Genomic DNA, 20,035 nt, shown 5'->3' on the forward strand with positions numbered 1-20,035 from the left:
GAGTACTTGGTAAGAAGTAAATAGCAGAATTATTTATGAACTAAACAAGACAGTAGTCATTTGGTTTAGCTGTGTTAAGATTAAATGTTTATCACAGTGTTCACTGATACATGCGTATGAAGACTACATGAATTGCATTTTCAAAGGCACAGACAAAACCCTTTTTCCTACCTTGAATATGTAATATCCAAGTTCAGTTCTTTTGTGTGCTTACTGCAGTGAAAGCTACAGTGGGCTTTGTATGCAAGTGTACTAAGTAAATCATATTTGCCCTTTATAAAGTACTGCTGTGAAAGTTGTGATATGAATTCTTAGGAAATGCATCCAAACTAGGCTTATTCTGAGTTGCACTAGTGTGAACATGTCTACCAATGTTAGAAAACACAATAAAAAATTATTTTCGTGCCTTTTTTTTAAGCCAACCTTTTCAAGGTAAGGAGTACTTTCCAATATTTCAGATTTCTCCTCTATTTCGTTTAGCGACAAGAAATTACAGCTGCACTTACCTTCCGAATTCTCAGTTGTCAGTTGTTGGGATTGAAAATTTCCCATGCTTAAACATTTGCCATTTATGCATTAATAGTTTTTCATTCTAATATCAATGTATTTGATATGCCTGTCTCCTCTCTCATACCAGGTGTCATGTCTTTTCAAACATGCTTCACAATCTGCTTTCTATATCTTGATTTTCCCATAATGAAGAATTTCTAGAACTAAAGCACATTGACAACACTGTGACAGGAGTAGAAAGTTTGTGTGTACATTTGTCACATTAGGCAAAGTGGAGGTAGGAGAGGAAAAATGTGTAGTTCATTTTGTTCAAATGTGCAGGCAAGTGATTTTTATCATTTGTCCTTGGGTATGGAGGGCACTCCTGTGATTTCCTTGGGAATGTGTCCATGACCTCATAAAAGTTACTATTTTTACATTCAGTGAATTTTAGAGTATCCTAAATTCACCTTCCGTCTTTCAAATTATCCTTGCTGATTTAAAATTATGCCCTTGAGTATTATGTTGAGAAATAGGAAGGTAGTTATTCATTATTACTTACAGAATTCATGTTGTGGGTGTTCATAAGCAGATAACATGCATTAAGATCCTTTTGTGTCATGTGGTGGTGATCATTCCCATCCAGCAGAGGCATGATTTTTTCTTTTTCCCTGCAGAAACGTTGAGAAGTGTCATCAGGACACAAAGGTCCTCAATGCTATCCATGTGATTGTTTGTTAGGCTGAGCTCAGCCTGGGCATTGTATTTAGAGTCTGTCTGTCTTGCTTCTGCTATTCTAATGCAGTGAAAAGTTTCAGGGCTTTTTCTGTGTTTGCTACCCTTCACATCTGAAACCTTCCTTTGCACATTGTATCTGTTGTACAGATCTTCCTGGAATTATCTGAAGTTATCTTGGGTAAGAGCAGACTACTTAGATTAACTCTAAATATGCACAAACTTTAGGGCTACTTATAAAAGCCGTTGTGCTCTTTTTGTTTCTCTAAATAACATATAATGTCATTGTGATTGACAGACTCACTTCAGTTTAATTTAGGCACATGCTTGAATTCATGGTTCTCCTGAATTTATGGTATCACTTTTATTGCCACATTCTTACAATGTAATTTAATCAGTCATGAATATAACCCTGCAGCCTTGACATATAAAATGGTGTGTATGTGCTTAATAACCAAAAAATGAAAAACTTTGAAAAATATCAAGATTTGTATGCTTACATGTGAAGAGACTGTAAAATAGACAATTTGGTCACTATACTTTCTTCAAATGAACAGGAGCTAAGTAACTGTGAATCTGTCTACTGCGGAAACATGATTAAAGATAACAACGAAATTATTCCACTAATGGGCAAGAAAACAAATCCGTCTGGTATTCCCCCTTCAAACCAACAAGAGAAAAAGCCGACTGAAAGCACTCCCACAAAGAAAAGGTAGGCTTTTAGCTCAGTCTAGAACACTGAAACTGCCTGTTTTATCTCCTTTAGTAGATATTTGCACTGAAATATCACTAATATCTTTATTCATGCTGCATGTATGAATGAGAGAGACCTAATGAACACAAGGCACCTTCAAAAAAACATATGCTGTTTAGAAGTGGAAGAGTGTCCTGGTTAAGTAGATATATGTCGTGTTTACCCTAATGGGACAAATATTTAACTCCAGTCCTAGAGACATCAGACTGATGCACCGGTCTTTTGTGTCTTGTATCAGCCAGGCTTTCTGCATCCACTCTATATACCTGTATAAGCTCACAAGAATGTGGTCTAATGATGGTCAGTGTTTCAATAGGAGAAGGTAGAGTGATCTTTTTAAAGAGATCACATGGCAGGGTAGAGCAGGTTTTGTGTAAGAGATGCTGGCCTGAAAAAAGGGAGTCATTTCAAACTTAGCCTCACATGGGAACGTGACAGATTATGGAAAGGCAGAGGTGAATTAAAAATGAGGGCTGGGAGAGCAAGAGGCTTGAAAAATCCCATCACAAGCAGAAACCTGAATTCGCTCTATTTTTCATTATTCTGAGTAACAAGATTTCTTCATCGTTTTATTTTATAAAATATTCGCTTTCATTCATAATTAATGCTAGAGCATTAATACAAGGATTAAGGGTTTGTATTTAATATGAATGGGGAAATATAAGCAGTAATTCATCCTTGATACTATGCTTTTGAAGTCAACTAAGTTACTGTAGAGTGAGGATGAATTTTCATTCATAAACTTTTCACTCTGTGGCTAATTACTAGCTATTATGGCAATTTTTGAAACTCTGAAGGCCTAAGCAATTGTGGCTGTTCTGACATTTATAATTCTTAATAATCAGAGGAGTCACTTTCTGCAGAAATGGTGTCATTAGTTATTTGAGACCCACTCTGCCTGGGTGGTCCAATTTGTCTTCCTGTCATTAGATTCAAAAAGAGAAGCTCTTTGGTTGTATAAGGGGGAGAGGAGGTGTCTGAACAGCTCACAATACACCTACTACTTCAAAAAGGGGCAATTCCATGGAAGATTGTGTAGTTATAACAAATACTGGCAAACACTACCCCTCGATCACTTAAGCTCATATCTCCCATTCAGTTTTGTGGCATCAGTAACAGTAACCTTGGGGTTTTTCCCACCTCTCAACCAAGAGCTCAGGGTGTGGCCGACAACATTCCTGTAATATAATGAAGGAAGATCACGTGAATTTTAATGCAGAGGTTTAACACGTTCTATTAATTATATGTTTCTATGCTGCTGTACTTCAGTTGCTTCAAAATGCTGCTTTCTACTTTGCCATGAAGCAGCTAGTGCACCTCCATGGGTGGCATTTCTCACTTGACAAAATGTATTGGCAGTATGCACTTTCTGAAAAGACAATGACTTCCCCTTCTTGAAGGTCCTGGTATTTGGGTGGACTAACAGTATATAATTAAGTACAGGGAAACTGACAGGCAGGCTGGGAGGAGCGCTGCCAGCGTTGTCAGAGACCGATTATGCTTGTGGACAGTGTTCCTGAGAGCATGCACTGTGGCCACGTAAGCACTTGGGCATTTGTTGGCAACTGTCCACGTGCTTTGCATGGTGACTCTGGGTTTTTTTTTTTCCTCCGTGATATCCCCAAATAACCCACATGCCAGGTTAGGTTTGGTATGTCAGCCTCCAAAACAGGACGCACTTCATAGCTGCTGTACATCTATTGGACACCAACATCTTCAGTGTGACCACACTGTTGCTGAGGGAGGGCAGGTGATATGGTCTGGTAAAGCCTAGAGTGTGGCATTTCTGGCTTTCTGAAGGTTCACTGTGGCCTTCAACAGCTGCATGCCTGTTGGGACAGCTCCTGCCCATCATGGTCAAGGAGTGCAAAAAAAGCAGGATGAATCCATGTTTCTTCCACTCCTTAGTCTCTCTGCCAAGTCCAGACCCCAGTGAAACAGCAGGGATGCACAGCAGCTGTGAATCTGGCGAATGTGGCGTAAGTGATGGCAATGGTCCTCTTTCTGTCTAGTTTTTTCCTGTACTCTGAAGAGTACCCCATGAGTAATTTGAGGGACACAGTCCTGATAACCAGAAGTGGCATTTTACTTGCTGCCTGCTTAGAATATGTTCACAGGCACATCTCAAATGTTAAAAGGTCATATAAGTTTAAACAACTACACACACTGAATTAACACTTGGATCACCAAGCTGTTGGAAAATGAGATTAACTAGAGCCATTAGATCGTGATATTTTTAGCAGTTATCAACAGGTTGTTCAGTTAATGTCCTAATAATATACTGCATTTTAGCATCAGTACTTTATGTACGTTAATTCAACAGGATTCTTTGGGGAACATGCAGTTGAAAAAAAAAGAAGAAATACCCTGTGGACTAAACCATAAGTATTAGCTGAATTGGAAACTTTTTCCAGGTTACTACTGGAACATTTTAGAAATGTAAGACAGTTTCTGAACAACAGCCCATGTGGGAGTTGCTACATCCAACACTGAAACTCCTCTGTCTTTGGTGAAATGTAGCAATGTAGTCATACAAAGCCATTGATTTTGCCTCTCAACTCTGCAGGCTTTTAAAGGGTGAAATCTTCCTATTCTTCTCATGTTCCCTTTTCTGTGTTGTTCCAAATTTCGTTCATTTTCTCTAGAAATAATTATTTATTATTATAAATAGCAAGGAGTGAGCGGTGACTCATCTCCGGAGAAGGGCTAGCAAACGGCTGCAGTGCCCACAGGTTGGCCAGTGAAATGGGCTGCTGGATCCCACAGTGCAGGGCAAAGACTGGTGGCTGGCGGTGGTCGCTGGCACTCGAACTCACAAATATAAATATAATTAATTATTTATAGGGAAAAGAAATCGTTAAATGTCAGGCGCTGACTGGCAAGATTACACATTCACTCCTGGATGGTGGAAATGCCTGATGTCGTTTAACACGTGACCTTTCAAACTTTCTGACTTAATGATTATCACTGCTGATGGGTTTGAAATGATCCATCCTGATGGCTCCTGGCTGGAGAAATAGGGACTAGAATGCAGTGGATTAAAAAGCACATGCATGTGTGTGTAGGCATACATGTGTGGCTGTTCAAGAAATGTCTGGTGTTGCATTCAGCTATTCGCACAGAAGTTGGGTGCAAGGCTGGTTTTAGGCTGCTGGGGTAGCTGCGTAGACACGTCAGGATCTGATGCGGTGTGTCCTAAAAATATCTTGGAATCTTTTGCCAATCTGCCAGCATGAAAGTGCTGGGCACAGTGTTGGAGGTTGGGATGCCCCACAGAAAAGTAGATAAGCCTCCGTTCCAGCGTCCTATTAGGTATAATGCCAGAAAATATAAATTGTCCACCTTGTCCTAGGCATGTACGTGTAGTGTTTTACTTATGGTTGAGCTTGCTTTCTTTACTAATATTTTTAAATGCACTGTGTTCAACAGTTCACACTTTTTTCTGGAGATTGATGGTTTTGAAAGCAATGCAACTCCGAATAATACGTCTCCCCCTGTGTTTTCAAAACCAATGGATTCAAATATTCGTCCATGGTAAGTTATAGATGCATATGCAATAGTCATACTGCAAATATATCTGTTTTCTTTTCAGCAGCTACTCCTTATTTCTCCTTAGACTTCAGAGCTAAAATTTCACATGGCTTTTCTTAGCTTTCGGTCTTTTCAAAGACAGAACTCCATTGACTTATCTTTGAGTTTATCTACTGCTGTCACTTACACTGAATAAATCAGGCCTCAGATTTGAATAAATTTAAATTCAGTATTGTCTTTTTTTTTTAATCTTAGCCTCTTATTTATGATACATTAGGACAAACTCCTTGTACCCATTTGTGTATTTTCTACTGCACGAAGACCACAGCTTAATTTAGCAAACCCTATTTCCATCTGTGTGCTGACATCCTCCCTCTGTTGCTCATTAACAATCAAATAACATGAAGATGCTGAGTCTGAAATATTTTAAGGCAGCCATTTATGCTGAACGAATAGAGAAAAATTATGACTGGGAAGAATGCATTTAATTTTTAAAAATGTAGGGGATACTAAGCCAATAATTATGAATATGGGAAATATGTATCAAATCTAGCATAAGGCCAGAATGGCCAAGTGGTTTTGTGCCCGATGGATGTCTGGTCAGCTTTACAGAATTAGCTGACAGTTTTATTTTGGTTTCAGAGGAGAGGTATCCAAATTTCTCCCTCATTCAGGGACAGACCTGCACAAGACACACAGATGCTTTGTCACCAGGTTCCTCACAGTTTTCTGCAGAGAAGTGATGGACTGAATAAGAATGGACTCTGAGCTACCAGCTTTATTTCAAAGGGAAGAGAATATCTGCAGAGCAATGCTGAATCCTTGCATTACTGAATCTTTACATTACTGTCCATACATCTGTTTTGTCAATAACTAATAGTTCAGGTTCTCTTCGTTATTAACCTGAGGTAGTTCATCAAATCTAAACCTTATAGAAAACAAAAACACAAGTAAGAAAAATTATAATAAATTAATTTTTAAGGCAGATCTGCTTTTAGGAATGTCTGGAAATTATGTACAGCAATTACAAAATACTAGTGGCATTGAATCCTTTAAATTTATTACCTAAATACGTATTTAGGGCTCAGTCCTCAATTTCTTTTAGCTGAAGCTTCCATTCATGTCAGCTGCAAAATGCTCAAGTTGCCTACAGTGTACTGCGTCGTAAATCTTCAGGTAAATCACTTTCATTGTGCACTTGCAACCCACGCATGGTTACTGATTTAGCCCTTGCTTTGTGGCAGATGACAAAGTAAGTATGTGAAAAGGAAGAATGTAAGCTTTGAGCATTCTGCATAAAAAGCAGTGAACGTTAAAAAAAAAAGAAAAAACTTCCCACAGTTTCAGGATCTGTAATGAAATAGCATAGTAAAACACAAAAACAAGTTGCTTTCCTAATGATTTTTTAAATACAATAAAATCCTGTGGGTCTCTTCATTTTTACCACTCACTTTAAAATTCACCAGGGAGAAAAAAATGATCAGATTAAACAGCACAATGTCAGATTAGACTAATTTCAGCTCTACTGCAGATACTGCTTCCTAGTATTAACTGATTCTTCCTGCAGTTTGCTAAAATGTCTTCCAGTATCTTCCTGACTTAGCACTTAAGCTTTTCTGTATTCTACAGTGCGTCTGGAAATGGGGAAGATATGGATTCCCCACAGTCTCTTCAGGATGATGCGACTGAATATAGCCCTAATGTAGACAGTTGTTGGTGAGTGGAGACATGAAGTATCTCTTAGAATATTTTCAATGGATTAAGTCTGTGATAGGGTAGATATTACCTATTTTGCCTGCCATGTTTTAGAAATAAGGCTTGTATGTGTGCATGCATTTCTGATTCTTCAATAATTAAATTTTGAAATAAACAACTCTTACCTCTGCTTTTCTCAGGTTTAATTTTTAGTGTGAGGATTCTTCATGTATAATGTCCATTCCTAGATGACAACACAGGACCTAAACACCATGCTCAACTAGACATGAGCAAATTCTCAAAAATCAGTATTGTTTAGCAACAATACAATGCATTCCTCCTTCAAAAGCAAACTCTTGTAAGACAGAAAATATTTATTTTAGAGGTGAAGTATTGCCCTCTGTTTCAATCAGTATTAAGAAATATCTGTTAGCTTGATGGAATCAACAAAATGTACTGTCTTAACATTTCTGAGGACTAGTAATCCTGGTAGTTAATTTCAATGGGAAGGGAAGAGAGAGCGCTAAATTATGAAGGAGAGGCTTCCAAAGGAAATCAGCTAGGAGTATTTCTGATTGGGGGGGGGGGGGGGGGGGGATATTAGATCATTCTTATTCCAGAATAATACATGATCAGGAAAGTTGTGTAAGAAGATGTGAGGTTAAAAATTATCTTTTGCTGTGAGTGGGGTGGGTGCAGCTGGAGTGCAGCATCAGAGAAATCAGCCACTGAAGTCAGCGAGTTGTGGACAGATCAGAGAAGCAGAGTACTATTTCTTAGTCTTTGTTTTAGAAGAATGGATAAACTGGAAAAAATGCAAAACAAAGTAAATTTTTAAAATGTACATTTTTATTATAAAACCCCTCTTAATAGCCACTTAGCTGCAAATGAGCAACCTGCAGAACATTGTGAGAGATCCATGACAAGATATATGTGGAAGAAGGGCAAGTATATATCGTCTGGGGCAATTAATTGTATTTCTTTTTACTCTTATGTAGAAAATAAAATAAAACACAGTACATTTAATCAGCAATTTCATTATTGTTTCTTATAATTCAGTGCTAACATATCACAAGGACCTGAACAGACCAGTGCCCGGAAGAAGTTGAAAAGATACATATTTCGGGCAGTATCTGAGGGGAATATAGAAGAATTGCAATGTCTGCTCGCAGAGCTGAAGGAAAGATCAAATGCGTGTACAAACATGACTGTGCCGGGTAAGCTGTGGAGTTACCTGAAGGAAGATTGTTAGCTCTTCTGGCAGCACGTGTGTAGCCTAAAACTGGCAAATATCTCTGTGCAACAGCTACTTGCCCGTGAACTTGCAATTGCTTGTTTGCAATTTAATGTATGCCACATTTCCTATTTCTAAATGAAAGCTCAAGGTACACAATAAGCCACCTCCTTGCTGCCTCTGAGGCAACACTGGAGAGTATTTGTTGCCTGTTCATGATACACGGGGGGTCCATCTGCACTCTGTTCCCATAGCTATACCTAAGCTAGCCTTCTGCAGCACGAGACTCAAAGCTGATGTCTCTATCCAAACTGCAGTCAAATTGCAGTACAGACAGGGCTTGTGATGTGTGCAGCGTGGCAGAACAGGCAGAGAAGTTAGGGAAGAGTTCTGGGTCTGTCTGGAGTTACCATGGCAGTGGGATGTCCAAAAGAAAAACCCAAGTGCATTGGCTACCTACCAAGTGTACATAAGCTCAAATACAAAGTGAATAGGATGGAGTAATTGTTTGGCAAATAATTTATATTCATATATATCCCTCAGGTTCCACCCCTAATAAACAAAAGATTAGAATTATTTTCTATCCACTTTAATAAATAATGATGGTCTGATCTCAAAACTCACTCTTGTAGATTATCTGATGAAAAAATTCACAGCGTCAGATACTGGCAAAACTTGTCTGATGAAAGCTCTGCTGAACATCAACCAAAACACAAATGAGATAGTGAATATGCTACTATCCTTTGCAGAAGAAAATGGTATTTTGGAGAGATTTATCAATGCAGCATACACAGAAGAGGCATATAAAGGTATTGCCATCTGATACCAATTTCAGGTATATGGTTAAATATACCGTTCCTAAAAGTAATGTTTTCTTCAAACATTCTAACGATGGTTTAAATTCCTAAAACAACTTTTATTCATTACCACTGGTGCTATCCATCATAAAACTTCATTAACGTTTCATAATGTGTTTAAGAGATTCAACCCTAAATACCTTTGTCTGTTGTTTCAGGCCAGACAGCTCTAAATATTGCTATTGAAAGAAGACAATATGAAATAACTCAGAGCCTTATAGAAAAAGGAGCTGATGTCAATGCCCATGCCCAGGGTATTTTCTTTAATCCCAAACATAAGCATGAAGGCTTTTATTTCGGTAAGTGGAAATGCGATCTCTCTGGAAAAGTTAGGAGGGAATACCCAAACAATTAAGACAAAATTTGATTTTGAAGATTTTCTCCAACTAATGTTTTCAATTCAAATGAAGCTTTTATAAAACAAGAGCTAAATTCAATACAATCAATATGTAAATGTGCTTTCAGACGTTAAGATGCTTAACACAGTCAGTCTTACATAATTTGATTTGAGTGCTTGTAATAAAACATGAACACGTGTTACATTTTATAATTTTGCAGGTGAAACTGCACTGGCGTTAGCTGCATGTACCAATCAACCAGACATAACTCAACTGTTAATGGACAATACCAGGACTAATATTACTTCTCAGGATTCCAGAGGAAACAATATTCTCCATGCATTAGTTACTGTGGCAGAGGATTTTAAAACGCAGAACGACTTTGTAGTCAGAATGTATGACATGATTTTGTTGAAAAGTAAAGACAGAAATTTGGAAACAACAAAGAATAAGGAGGGTTTGACACCACTACAATTAGCTGCAAAAACTGGGAAATTAGAGGTGGGTATTATTTCAGTAGCATCTAAGAGAAATTAAATATGGAGAAAGAGTCAAGGCCAACTATGTACTCAGATGTTAGTGCTCTGACATGTAGTTTTCCATGATGGTTATGCTGCAATATGCATCAACAATATTTGGTAAGCTAATTTTGTTCAAAATACAAGCAAATATTTCTATTGCAATGTTGCTTCTACCCTTCAAGGTTTCCCTCTAACAATCCCATCCTGTAAAAAATATACGTGCTGTTTAAAAACAGCCTTGCAAACCCTTGTGTTGTAAAGAAAATCAGATCTGCATTTATTACAATACTACACTTATATAATATACAATCTTTGAATAATTTCATAAAACTCACTAGAACTGCTCTGTTACGCTGCTGTAGAATTTGGCTCTCATAAATGAACTGCTTGTGTTGTGATAAAGAATAGATAATGGGAAAACTTAGAAAATAATTGATTAAGTTAAAGGAAAATATAATGTGAACACATAGAAAATTATGCTTTCATCATTTAGAAAAATGTCTCTGACAGAAAATCTGGAGGCGTTAAAAATACTGTATTTATTTCCTAGATGTCTGTCATCTCTAACACTGCTTACTGAGTAACAGAATTACAAATACATTGAATTGCACTACTGTAGCAAATGTGATAGTTAAAAGGTAGGGGTTTTGGCAAGTACATATGTATGTTTTCTCCTTTCGCATGAAGAACATATCTGCTTACAAATGACTCTGTTAATGTTTTAGATTCTGAAGTACATCCTGAGCAGAGAGATAAGAGATAAGCCTAACAGGAGTCTGTCAAGAAAATTCACAGACTGGGCTTATGGTCCTGTTCAGTCTTCTCTATATGATCTGACAGAACTAGATACCACCGCAGACAATTCAGTATTGGAAATTATTGTCTATAATACAAATATTGGTGTAAGTTACTTATTTCTAATATATATATATTTTCTAGCAGTACACTAATTTCAGACACGCTAGCCTATACATTTGACTGAGTTACTTGTAAAACAGTAAACAGTAATTTTTGGTTCTCAGTTTTGTATCACCAGCAAGTTGAATTTTATACTTCTGTAGATTGTCAACTATAAGCGAATATGCATTCAGCTCCTGAAACACTGGCTAGGCATTTGGGGACTGTTTTTTCTACATTTGAAGCATTAATTTGCCTTGCATCAGAACACAAATACAGCCCAGCTGGTCAGACCAAAGCCAGCGTGCATGGAGTGGCTACTAGCAGCTGCCTAAGATAGTGCAGGAGAACGGGGCAATCAAAGAGAAATACTTGATGAGAATACTCTGCCTGAAGTTGTAAACTTAACAGGTATGCATTTTAAGCATTTAGGAAGGACCTTATCACAGAACGTTATCTCTCCAAAGCCAGAGTTTTACATTTGCTAAATTCAAATACTCCCATAAAACTTCCGTAAGATGCAAGGCCAGAATTTCACATTACGGTTTTAGCTGAGACCCACTTAGCCAGGGTGTGGCAGGTGATCCCAGCACGAGTGAGAGTTGTCCCATTGTATCATGTCAGGTTAGGGTCTGACACATATCTTTGAGCATAGATGTGTTTGTACATCAGCAAGGAAAGATACTGAATGAAATACACAAAATGCATGCTGCAAATTATCTCTGTTTCCTTACAGGCCAAGAGTTCAAATCTTAATTGTGGGTTGTGGTTTTTTTTCTACAGAATCGTCATGAAATGCTGACTTTGGAGCCTCTGAATTCACTCCTGCGAATGAAATGGAAAAAGTTTGCACGACACATGTTTTTTATGTCATGTTGTTTCTATTTCCTATACAACATAACACTAACGCTAGTTTCCTACCACAGGCCTAATGAAAATGAAGTGAGTACAGCAACTTAATCTCAGCAAATTTTACTGCTTTAAAATACAATAGTGTTTCCTGAATTCTATTTAAAATGCTAAACCAAAACCTGGTATGAGAATAGCTGGCTGTAGGGAGACCGGGTTCTCCCACGTGGTCTTTGTATATGGAAGGAAGAGCAGCACTAATAGAGGAAATTTTCATTTTGTGATAGTGACCCAAAATACAAACACATAATACAAAGTTAAATTTCTGAAAGTGTGGGGAGAGTATTTTGCTTTTAAGAAAGAAACTTCTGGCATTTCAAATATACATGTTAGGTGGCCAATTCTGAAAATCCACCATGAAGAAAATTCTCAGTGAAGGGGAGGAATTTGGGTACCCAGATTGCCACAAACATGAGACTTCCTGTTACTTTACCTTTTTTACCCTTCAGGTACGGAACTCAGTCGTTCATTTTGGACCTGTCTTACAGGCTCCGCCTTATCCACTAGCTCTGACACGTGGTGTGGGATGGCTGCAGTTATCGGGACAGGTGATGGTTATGTTAGGAGCAATATTTTTAGCCATAAAAGAGGTAAGACTTTTTAATACCAAATACATAACAAAATACATAAAGAACATCTCTAGATTTATGACTATGCTGATGATGATCTTGGCAATATGTTTGGAATATATTTATGATACATGTAATGTCTAAAAGTCTTTGGCACAATACATCACTTACTCGGAATGACCCTGGATTTGAATATGACCGTATTGCTCCGTGAAACAAGTACGAGGTTCTTTGCCTTTCTAATTCTCAAGACAAAGATTTGATATTTATGTAACATTGATGTTGTCGCATTACTGGCTTTAAGGACGCTCTTGAATTAGACCTTGTAAGAGAAAAAAAACAGGGTATAATTTTTACCATATACTGTAAGCAATTAAAAACAGTAATTTACTGTTAAATTATGCCAGAGATGACAGGAATTTAAACTTTAAAGTTACAGCCCTATAAAAAGATCTTTAATTCTAGAAAACATCGGTAGAACGATGCTTTTACGAGACCAACTTCAATGAAATTATTCTCAAAAATCAATTGTGAGGCTTGCTTTCTCTTACTACCATTTCTGTATTTTATATATCTGTCTACACAGAGTGTAGCCATCTTTCTGCTTAGGCCCTCCGACCTGCACTCAATTCTCTCGGATGCGTGGTTCCACTTTGCGTTGTAAGTCTGTCATGCATATATTTTATACTATATATAAAACACTTATCTATCTCTTGGTCGCAGAGAATGTATTCCTGTAGCAGATGCTCACTTTGGCTCTAGATTATCAGGTTTTAGAGGGATGGATGTAATCTTACATGCAGCTTTTCCGTAACACACACTAATGGTTACACGGGTCAATAACAATGCCGGGGGCTGATGTGTACGGACTGGATTTTTTTCCAGGTACAGTACTATCTTTAGCTTCTCCCACTACTGTATGTATTTAGACCTGTATATAGAGATATGTGTTTAACAAACCTGGTTAATAACCCAGATATAGTTTCACATTCCTTTTGACTCCTTCAGGAAGGAAAAATAGCATAAAGCTGGTTCAGGTGGCTGGTGGGAGTATCCCATCAGCTGGCCTAGATAAAGCACAGATGATTCCCTCTCATTTCTAGCACATGATTGTAGGATCAATAAAAAGAGAGGTGGCTTAACTCTACCTTTTGTTCTCCTCCTCTAACCACACTGCTGTTAGTCTTATGCTGCTGAGGATCTGGTCTGCATCCTATCGTGGCATATCACACCTTCTATTAGTGTCTTCCTTTGTCCATGGAAAATCTGTAATAATTCTAATAATTCATTAAGTTTAAGCTTGAATTAAATGGCTTCAAAGATACTGTTAATAATTCTTAATGTTATTGTTAGCAAAACCTGCATTGACCAGCTGTTTTGGGGACAGTAGCTCATTTAAAGTAAGCTTTACAAATATAATCCCAATATGTTAATATACTTATGCTACTTGTACTCATCCATTTTATTGTTAAACTATAATGGTAATGTTCATAGGGGAGAAGAGAATGCAGTATGAAATTAGAATTGAAACCTAAGAAGCAAAGAAGTCTTGTTTTCATTTTTTTTGTTGGTTTTGTGCTAGTAATTTCCCTTTTACATACATGTGTTTGTTTTTTAACAGTTTTATACAAGCTTTGCTTGTGATCTTCTCTGTCTTTTTGTACTTGTTTTCCTACAAAGAACACCTCGTGTGTCTTGTTTTGGCAATGGCCCTAGGATGGGCTAATATGCTCTATTTCACCAGAGGTTTCCAGTCCATGGGCATTTACAGTGTTATGATTCAAAAGGCAAGTTGGTTTTGTTTTGTTCTTCCTGCCTTGTTATGATGCTTGCTTACTATGATACAATCTCAAAGAAGCATTTTCAGCAATTTAGATGTATTTTATAGTTCATATTGAAATTTCTTATTTTCAGTTTATACACATTATTTCAGCAGAATACACTATGTAACTTGAATGGCAGAAACTAGTTTATATTTTAAAATTAACATTTTATTATATTAAATATGTAAGTAACTTGTGTTTTTTCAGCTAATGTAGTTCTGCTGTTTAATTGCATCATGTGCTGTAATTCCTGTATTGTACAGAGTTAGTCACCTTTGGAAGTACACAACACACCACACTGGGTTTCTCACTGAGAGCACAACAGTTTGCTTAATAAAAGTAATTTGATACTTTAGTGTGTACCACACCTGTAGCCCTGCAGAATTCATAAGCATAAAACTAGTTCTTGATTTTAATTTCTGATAAATATTTAATTTAATTTTTAGGTCATCCTGCAAGATGTGATAAAATTTTTAGTTGTCTATATCGTGTTTTTGCTGGGATTTGGCGTAGGTAAATATTACTGGAGAAAAGCACTGATGCTCTGTGTGAGTAAAAATTTTAGCATTATTATGAATAAGAACCCTGTTGTCATGATGAGAGCTCATGTTGGGGTTTCTTCTGGATATTAAAAAGCCATGTTTAGAGATTTAAACTGTCCAGAGACTATCTGAACAGATAAGTAATTTGGCTCTTTCTCAATTGCCTGCAATTTCATTTGGATGCGGGCTCTTTCTGCTTCTGGATAATCTGTCATCTCGCTGCTGCTGTGTATGTTGCTGGGCAGCTCGAGCTCTTTATTACCCAGTGCATTTTGAATACTTTTTTTTAGGATAAAATGCCACGTATACATAAAGCATTATTGTGATTAAAATTTTCTCCTGCTTTCTTCTCAGCTCTTGCTGCATTGATTGAAACTTGCCGAGACGGCAATGAATGCCATTCCAACAGCAGTTTGGGACCTGTTCTGATGGATCTTTTTAAGCTCACCCTAGGACTGGGTGATCTGGAGATCCAGCAAAATTCAAAGTATCCTGTGCTATTTCTTCTGCTCCTCATAACTTACGTTGTGTTGACTTTTGTACTCCTCTTGAACATGCTGATCGCATTAATGGGAGAAACAGTGGAAGATATTTCTAAAGAGAGTGAGCACATCTGGAAACTCCAGGTTTGTTTGTGAAGTAGTTTGCTTAGTGAAGTATAGATGCATTGCCTAAAATCTTTTGAGCTGTACCTATGGTAACTTATCATGCTGACAGAACAGGTTAGGTATTAACAATGATAATCCCCATTTGTGTATGTGCACAAATAATGGAAATAAGTAATTTCAGTATTAGGGTATAGTAATAACTTCAGAATTAAGAAGTATGCTAAAGGTAATCTTACAGCTCAGATTTTTAACCTCATGCACTGTCACATACCTTTATGACTTTCATTCGCCTTGATAAGTCACCAGAAAGGTGTGTTTCTTTATCTGCCCAGAAATCTGTACCACGCCATGCTCTGCTATTCTATTCCATCCCTTGAGTTTGAGCAATGTGTGAGTTCATTCCAATTCCTCATACCTTATCCAAGCCTTGTCTTTTACCAAGGTTAGACAGCTCTGAGCCCCAAGCTGTCATCGAGAACACAGTCATCATTAGGATTGGAGTTGCTTTCTGTGGTGGGCTGCATACCCTGCAGGTTATATATATTCCTGTGGCAAGGTGTTGCATGAGGGTGTTAGCATTGAACACGAAGCACTGAGGCTAGAGTGAGATTTCTTGATTCTTCGAGTACACCTTCTGCAGTGGGGCTAACTAGAGAAAGCTGTGGACTCCCAATTTGCAGGTGTCAAATAATAAGTGGCATGCCATATGATTTGCTATTGTTGGAATCAGTGGTGGTTATGGATAGTGGATGAAGGCATAACATGTTATGATGAAACATGGAGCCTGCAAACCGTATGTGCTGTGGAATCAGACAATTTTGAATACAGTTAACCATACTCATGTTACTATTTGTTGTTAATAGAGAGCCAGAACTATTTTGGAATTTGAAAAATTCTTACCAAAATGTTTGAGGAAAAAATTCCGACTGGGAGAACGGTGTAAAGTGGCCGAAAACGACACCAGGGTGTGTTTAAGGTAAAGCAAAGCTAGAATACCGTGCTATCAATTCTGCTCTGTATGTTTCTTGATGGTTATTGTCCTCAAAAGCCTCTTTAAAATATTTCTCCATCTCTACAAATTATATCAGGTGTACAAAAATCCTTTTTTTTCTTTTTTTTTTTTCCAATTGTGACCAATTGTCTACGTAAAAAGCCTATACATCTTTTCCTTTTTATAAACAATTTTTTGGTAACAAAACAGATTCTTAACTTCATATGTTTTTAACGTACAAGTATCAAGGCTGCTTGCAGTAAATGACACTGTCATAATATTCAAAGGAGTAATTATATTTAAATTGATTGCTAATTGACGTTTACTATGCTGTTTTGTGAAAAAAATATTTAAGGTGAGTTTCAAGGCTGTACTCCTAATGTGTGAAATCATAAAGTAGTCAGTATTATTCTCATCTTCATATAGCACACAACACTGCAAAAGACATTCAACCTTTTAGCACTAGCAAAGCAGGTGTTGATGGTAAAGTATGACAACCCCGAAAAGGAATAAAAAAATAAAAGGGGAAATGCAGCTATGCAGCCTGGAGATAATGCATGCTAATAACACAACTTATATACAATGTAAACAGGATTAATGAAGTGAAGTGGACCGAGTGGAAAACACATGTTTCATTTATTAATGAAGATCCAGGGCCAACAGGTACTGCAGAATTTTACAACACCATTATTTGTGAAATTGTTTTTTTCTTAGAAATGCTTTGATATAGTTTTATACCTTTAAAAATATAAACTCTCGTAATCTAGATATTCAACCACACTTTACTGCTAGGGAAACTCATGGCCAATATGGTAGGAATGTTAATTATTTTTAAAGATTTGGAGAGAGCATTGGTTACAAACTCTCATTATTTACATCTTGGGACCAAAAGATAGTGGGTTTACCTTTTCTTTATTTTTTTCTAAGCAGTTATGCTTGATCTAAGTTTTACATTCTCTTATGGCATTTGAATGGTATAAGGCCAGAGAACTTTCTACTAGACAGAAAATATTATTTTGAAAAAGTTGTTACAAAGTACATTTAGTCCTTAAATAGTTAAATACAGCATTGCAAAATTGGCAAGAAATCGAACTGTTTCTACCTGACAATACTATAGTTTGCTGTTTTTAATTCTAGATGTTCTAAGGTCATGTTTATGTTTTGCGATATATATTAGATGACAAACTGTCCCTGGTGAATGTTGACCAGGAAATTCAGGACACCCATCTGCTGACTGTGCTGGCAGCGTAACAGAGAAATGACCCAACTCTGAGGTGTCAGATGTCCTTCTGGCTGCAGGCGTCAGGGTTTATGATAGGGGCATGTGGCAATCTGGGAGATTTGTTTTGAAGTTAATTAGTCAATTAGCATTTATATTGCTTGGTAGAAGGATTTCAGTAATAATGAAAAGGGGAAGACAGAAAAATTTCTGTATAAGATATGGTAGTAAACTGACAACTTGCTCTTTAACTAAATGCATGGGTTTTTTTAACAAAAAATAGACATGCAAAAATTTGATCTTGCGTATACAGTTTCTACCATATCCTGTTTTGTTTATAATGCATTTTTTTGCAGATCCAAGCAAAGTTCAAGATAATTCAAGAACTAATAGCAAAAATACCCTGAATACATTTGAAGAAATGGATGATTTGCCTGAAACTTCTGTTTAGTTGTAGTGCATTTGATATGTGGTTGTTCTGAAGGTTAAAAACATCAGCAGTGGATGCTGAAAGCTTTGTTGATACTCTGGACAGCTGTAACCAGCTGGAACACAAACTTTCAGTGACATGGTCTGATGGCTTTAACCCATTTAATCAGGGCAGCTAAGCTAAAATAAAATGAGACTATTTCACTGGTTCAAGTTTGAGCCTCTTGAAAACCATTGGTGTCTGAGTTTGCACAACGCTACTCAAACTTGGCTCTAGACTTTTCACTGGATAAAAAAGGTCAAATGTGAGCTGTTTCTTCCTTTTGTGGAAAATTGAGATCATCGTGATCCCAGTCTGCTGTCTTTGTTTTGGAATCTCTAACTCATGAGAAACATTTTGTACACTGCAAAAAGTTAAGTTCTTGTCGTGGAGAAAAGAAAGGCATTTCAATTCTGAAGACTACTAAATGAAGTATGTTATTTGGAAATAACAATATTCTGATTACATTTAAAGCTTTTGTATTGTCTGTCAGTGTCACTGGAGGTTTGACCCCACAAGCTGGAGAAAGCCTCTTCACGTCTCTTAGCTTTGCCTGATCTGTTTTCCTGTGTGTAATCCCTAGGGTATAATGTGGTGTTTACTGCTTTTTATTTATTACTGTGTACATATACCTTCCCATAAAATAACAGGGCGGCAACACGGAGAATATTGGAGAATACTTCTGAGTTTGTACCAGTCACAAGGTCTTTACTTTTCCTCCTCAGCTTTTCCGTGCTGTTACATCTTGCCACATAAAATCAGTTATCACATTGGAAGTTCTGGTTTAAAAGTAAATTAATTTTTGTATTCAACCACTTCAGGAAAATAAGAAGTCATTATTTCTTCCCAAAATGAACAAAATAAGTTAAATGCAATGCAATTGCAGACTTTTAAAGCTTTTTTTTTTTTTTGTATTCAGAGGACTATGTAATGCATTTCTGTAGCACTTTTTATTTCACTACCTGTGATGTCCTAGTATTATGAATTATATTTTTAGTTTTCTATTTTATGTGTGTATGTATAAAAAGAAATATTTGTTTTATGTACTTTTAAATTTCAGTTCATACATTATGTGTTCAGTGTCATGGGTTTTCATTGTGTATGTTTATTTGGTGCCTGTTTTAAAGGTGCTATTTAGGAAAGACTCAGGGGAATTCTGTTCTGCATTTGAATGATAATATGAATTGCATTGGATTCTTACAGCTAAGCCTGCTGTGGGCAAAATGATCCAAAAGACTTTCTTAACACAGAAGAGAGCATGAGGGAACACTCCAGTGGAAAGGATAGTGCAGAGCTATTTGCAGGGATGGTGGACATGGTTCTCGCTACCCAACCAGTCTTCTCTAGATGCCGTATCCTGTGTTTCCTACCATGTATGGCCTGGATGGATGGGATCAGATTGAAATCTTCAATTCAGTTATATTTTTACAGGGAATAGGAATTTGAGGGGAAGGACATTTATGCATATCTATCGACCAATGTAATATCTGAGCATTGTTGGGCCTTCTTTGTAGGATATGTGCGTATGAGAAGAATTCCTGTGGTCTTGGAATCTTTCATCTTTGCTGGTTAATTTTGCATTGAAACTGCCAACAAAGAATATTGCCTTAGGACTATGCAGTTCCATTTGGATTCTTTTGAGTGCCAGTTTTTGTACAAAAAAAAAAAATAAAATACCTCTTCGCATGTACTCAGGAAGCAGAATAAACTAGCCTGTGCTGTACTCCCTGTTGCTATGGGTAGACTTGTCACTGAAAACAAGCTCAGATATCTTTGCGCTGTACTGTAGTCACACTGCAGGTGTAGCCATAAAACAGGGAAGGCACAAAACCTGTAAGGAATGTGCTGTGCCAA

At 37.1% G+C, this 20,035-nt stretch overlaps 1 protein-coding gene across 1 annotated transcript; it reads left to right on the plus strand.

Moving 5' to 3' along the window:
- Nucleotides 1-1,817: 1,817 nt before the first annotated feature.
- On the plus strand, nucleotides 1,818-18,163 carry TRPV3 (transient receptor potential cation channel subfamily V member 3; the record flags this gene model as incomplete). The annotated part of the gene is made up of 17 exons (XM_082492973.1): nucleotides 1,818-1,936; nucleotides 5,408-5,512; nucleotides 7,139-7,225; nucleotides 8,264-8,421; nucleotides 9,071-9,247; nucleotides 9,454-9,594; nucleotides 9,854-10,134; nucleotides 10,880-11,056; nucleotides 11,835-11,993; nucleotides 12,449-12,550; nucleotides 13,116-13,189; nucleotides 14,151-14,316; nucleotides 14,799-14,865; nucleotides 15,249-15,520; nucleotides 16,366-16,478; nucleotides 17,086-17,156; nucleotides 18,069-18,163. 17 exons carry the CDS (start codon nucleotides 1,818-1,820, stop codon nucleotides 18,161-18,163), a joined length of 2,364 nt encoding a protein of 787 aa, XP_082349099.1.
- Nucleotides 18,164-20,035: the final 1,872 nt, after the last annotated feature.

This window comes from Vanellus vanellus (genome assembly GCF_965231255.1).
Source record: "Vanellus vanellus genome assembly, chromosome: 19".
NCBI lineage: Eukaryota > Metazoa > Chordata > Aves > Charadriiformes > Charadriidae > Vanellus > Vanellus vanellus.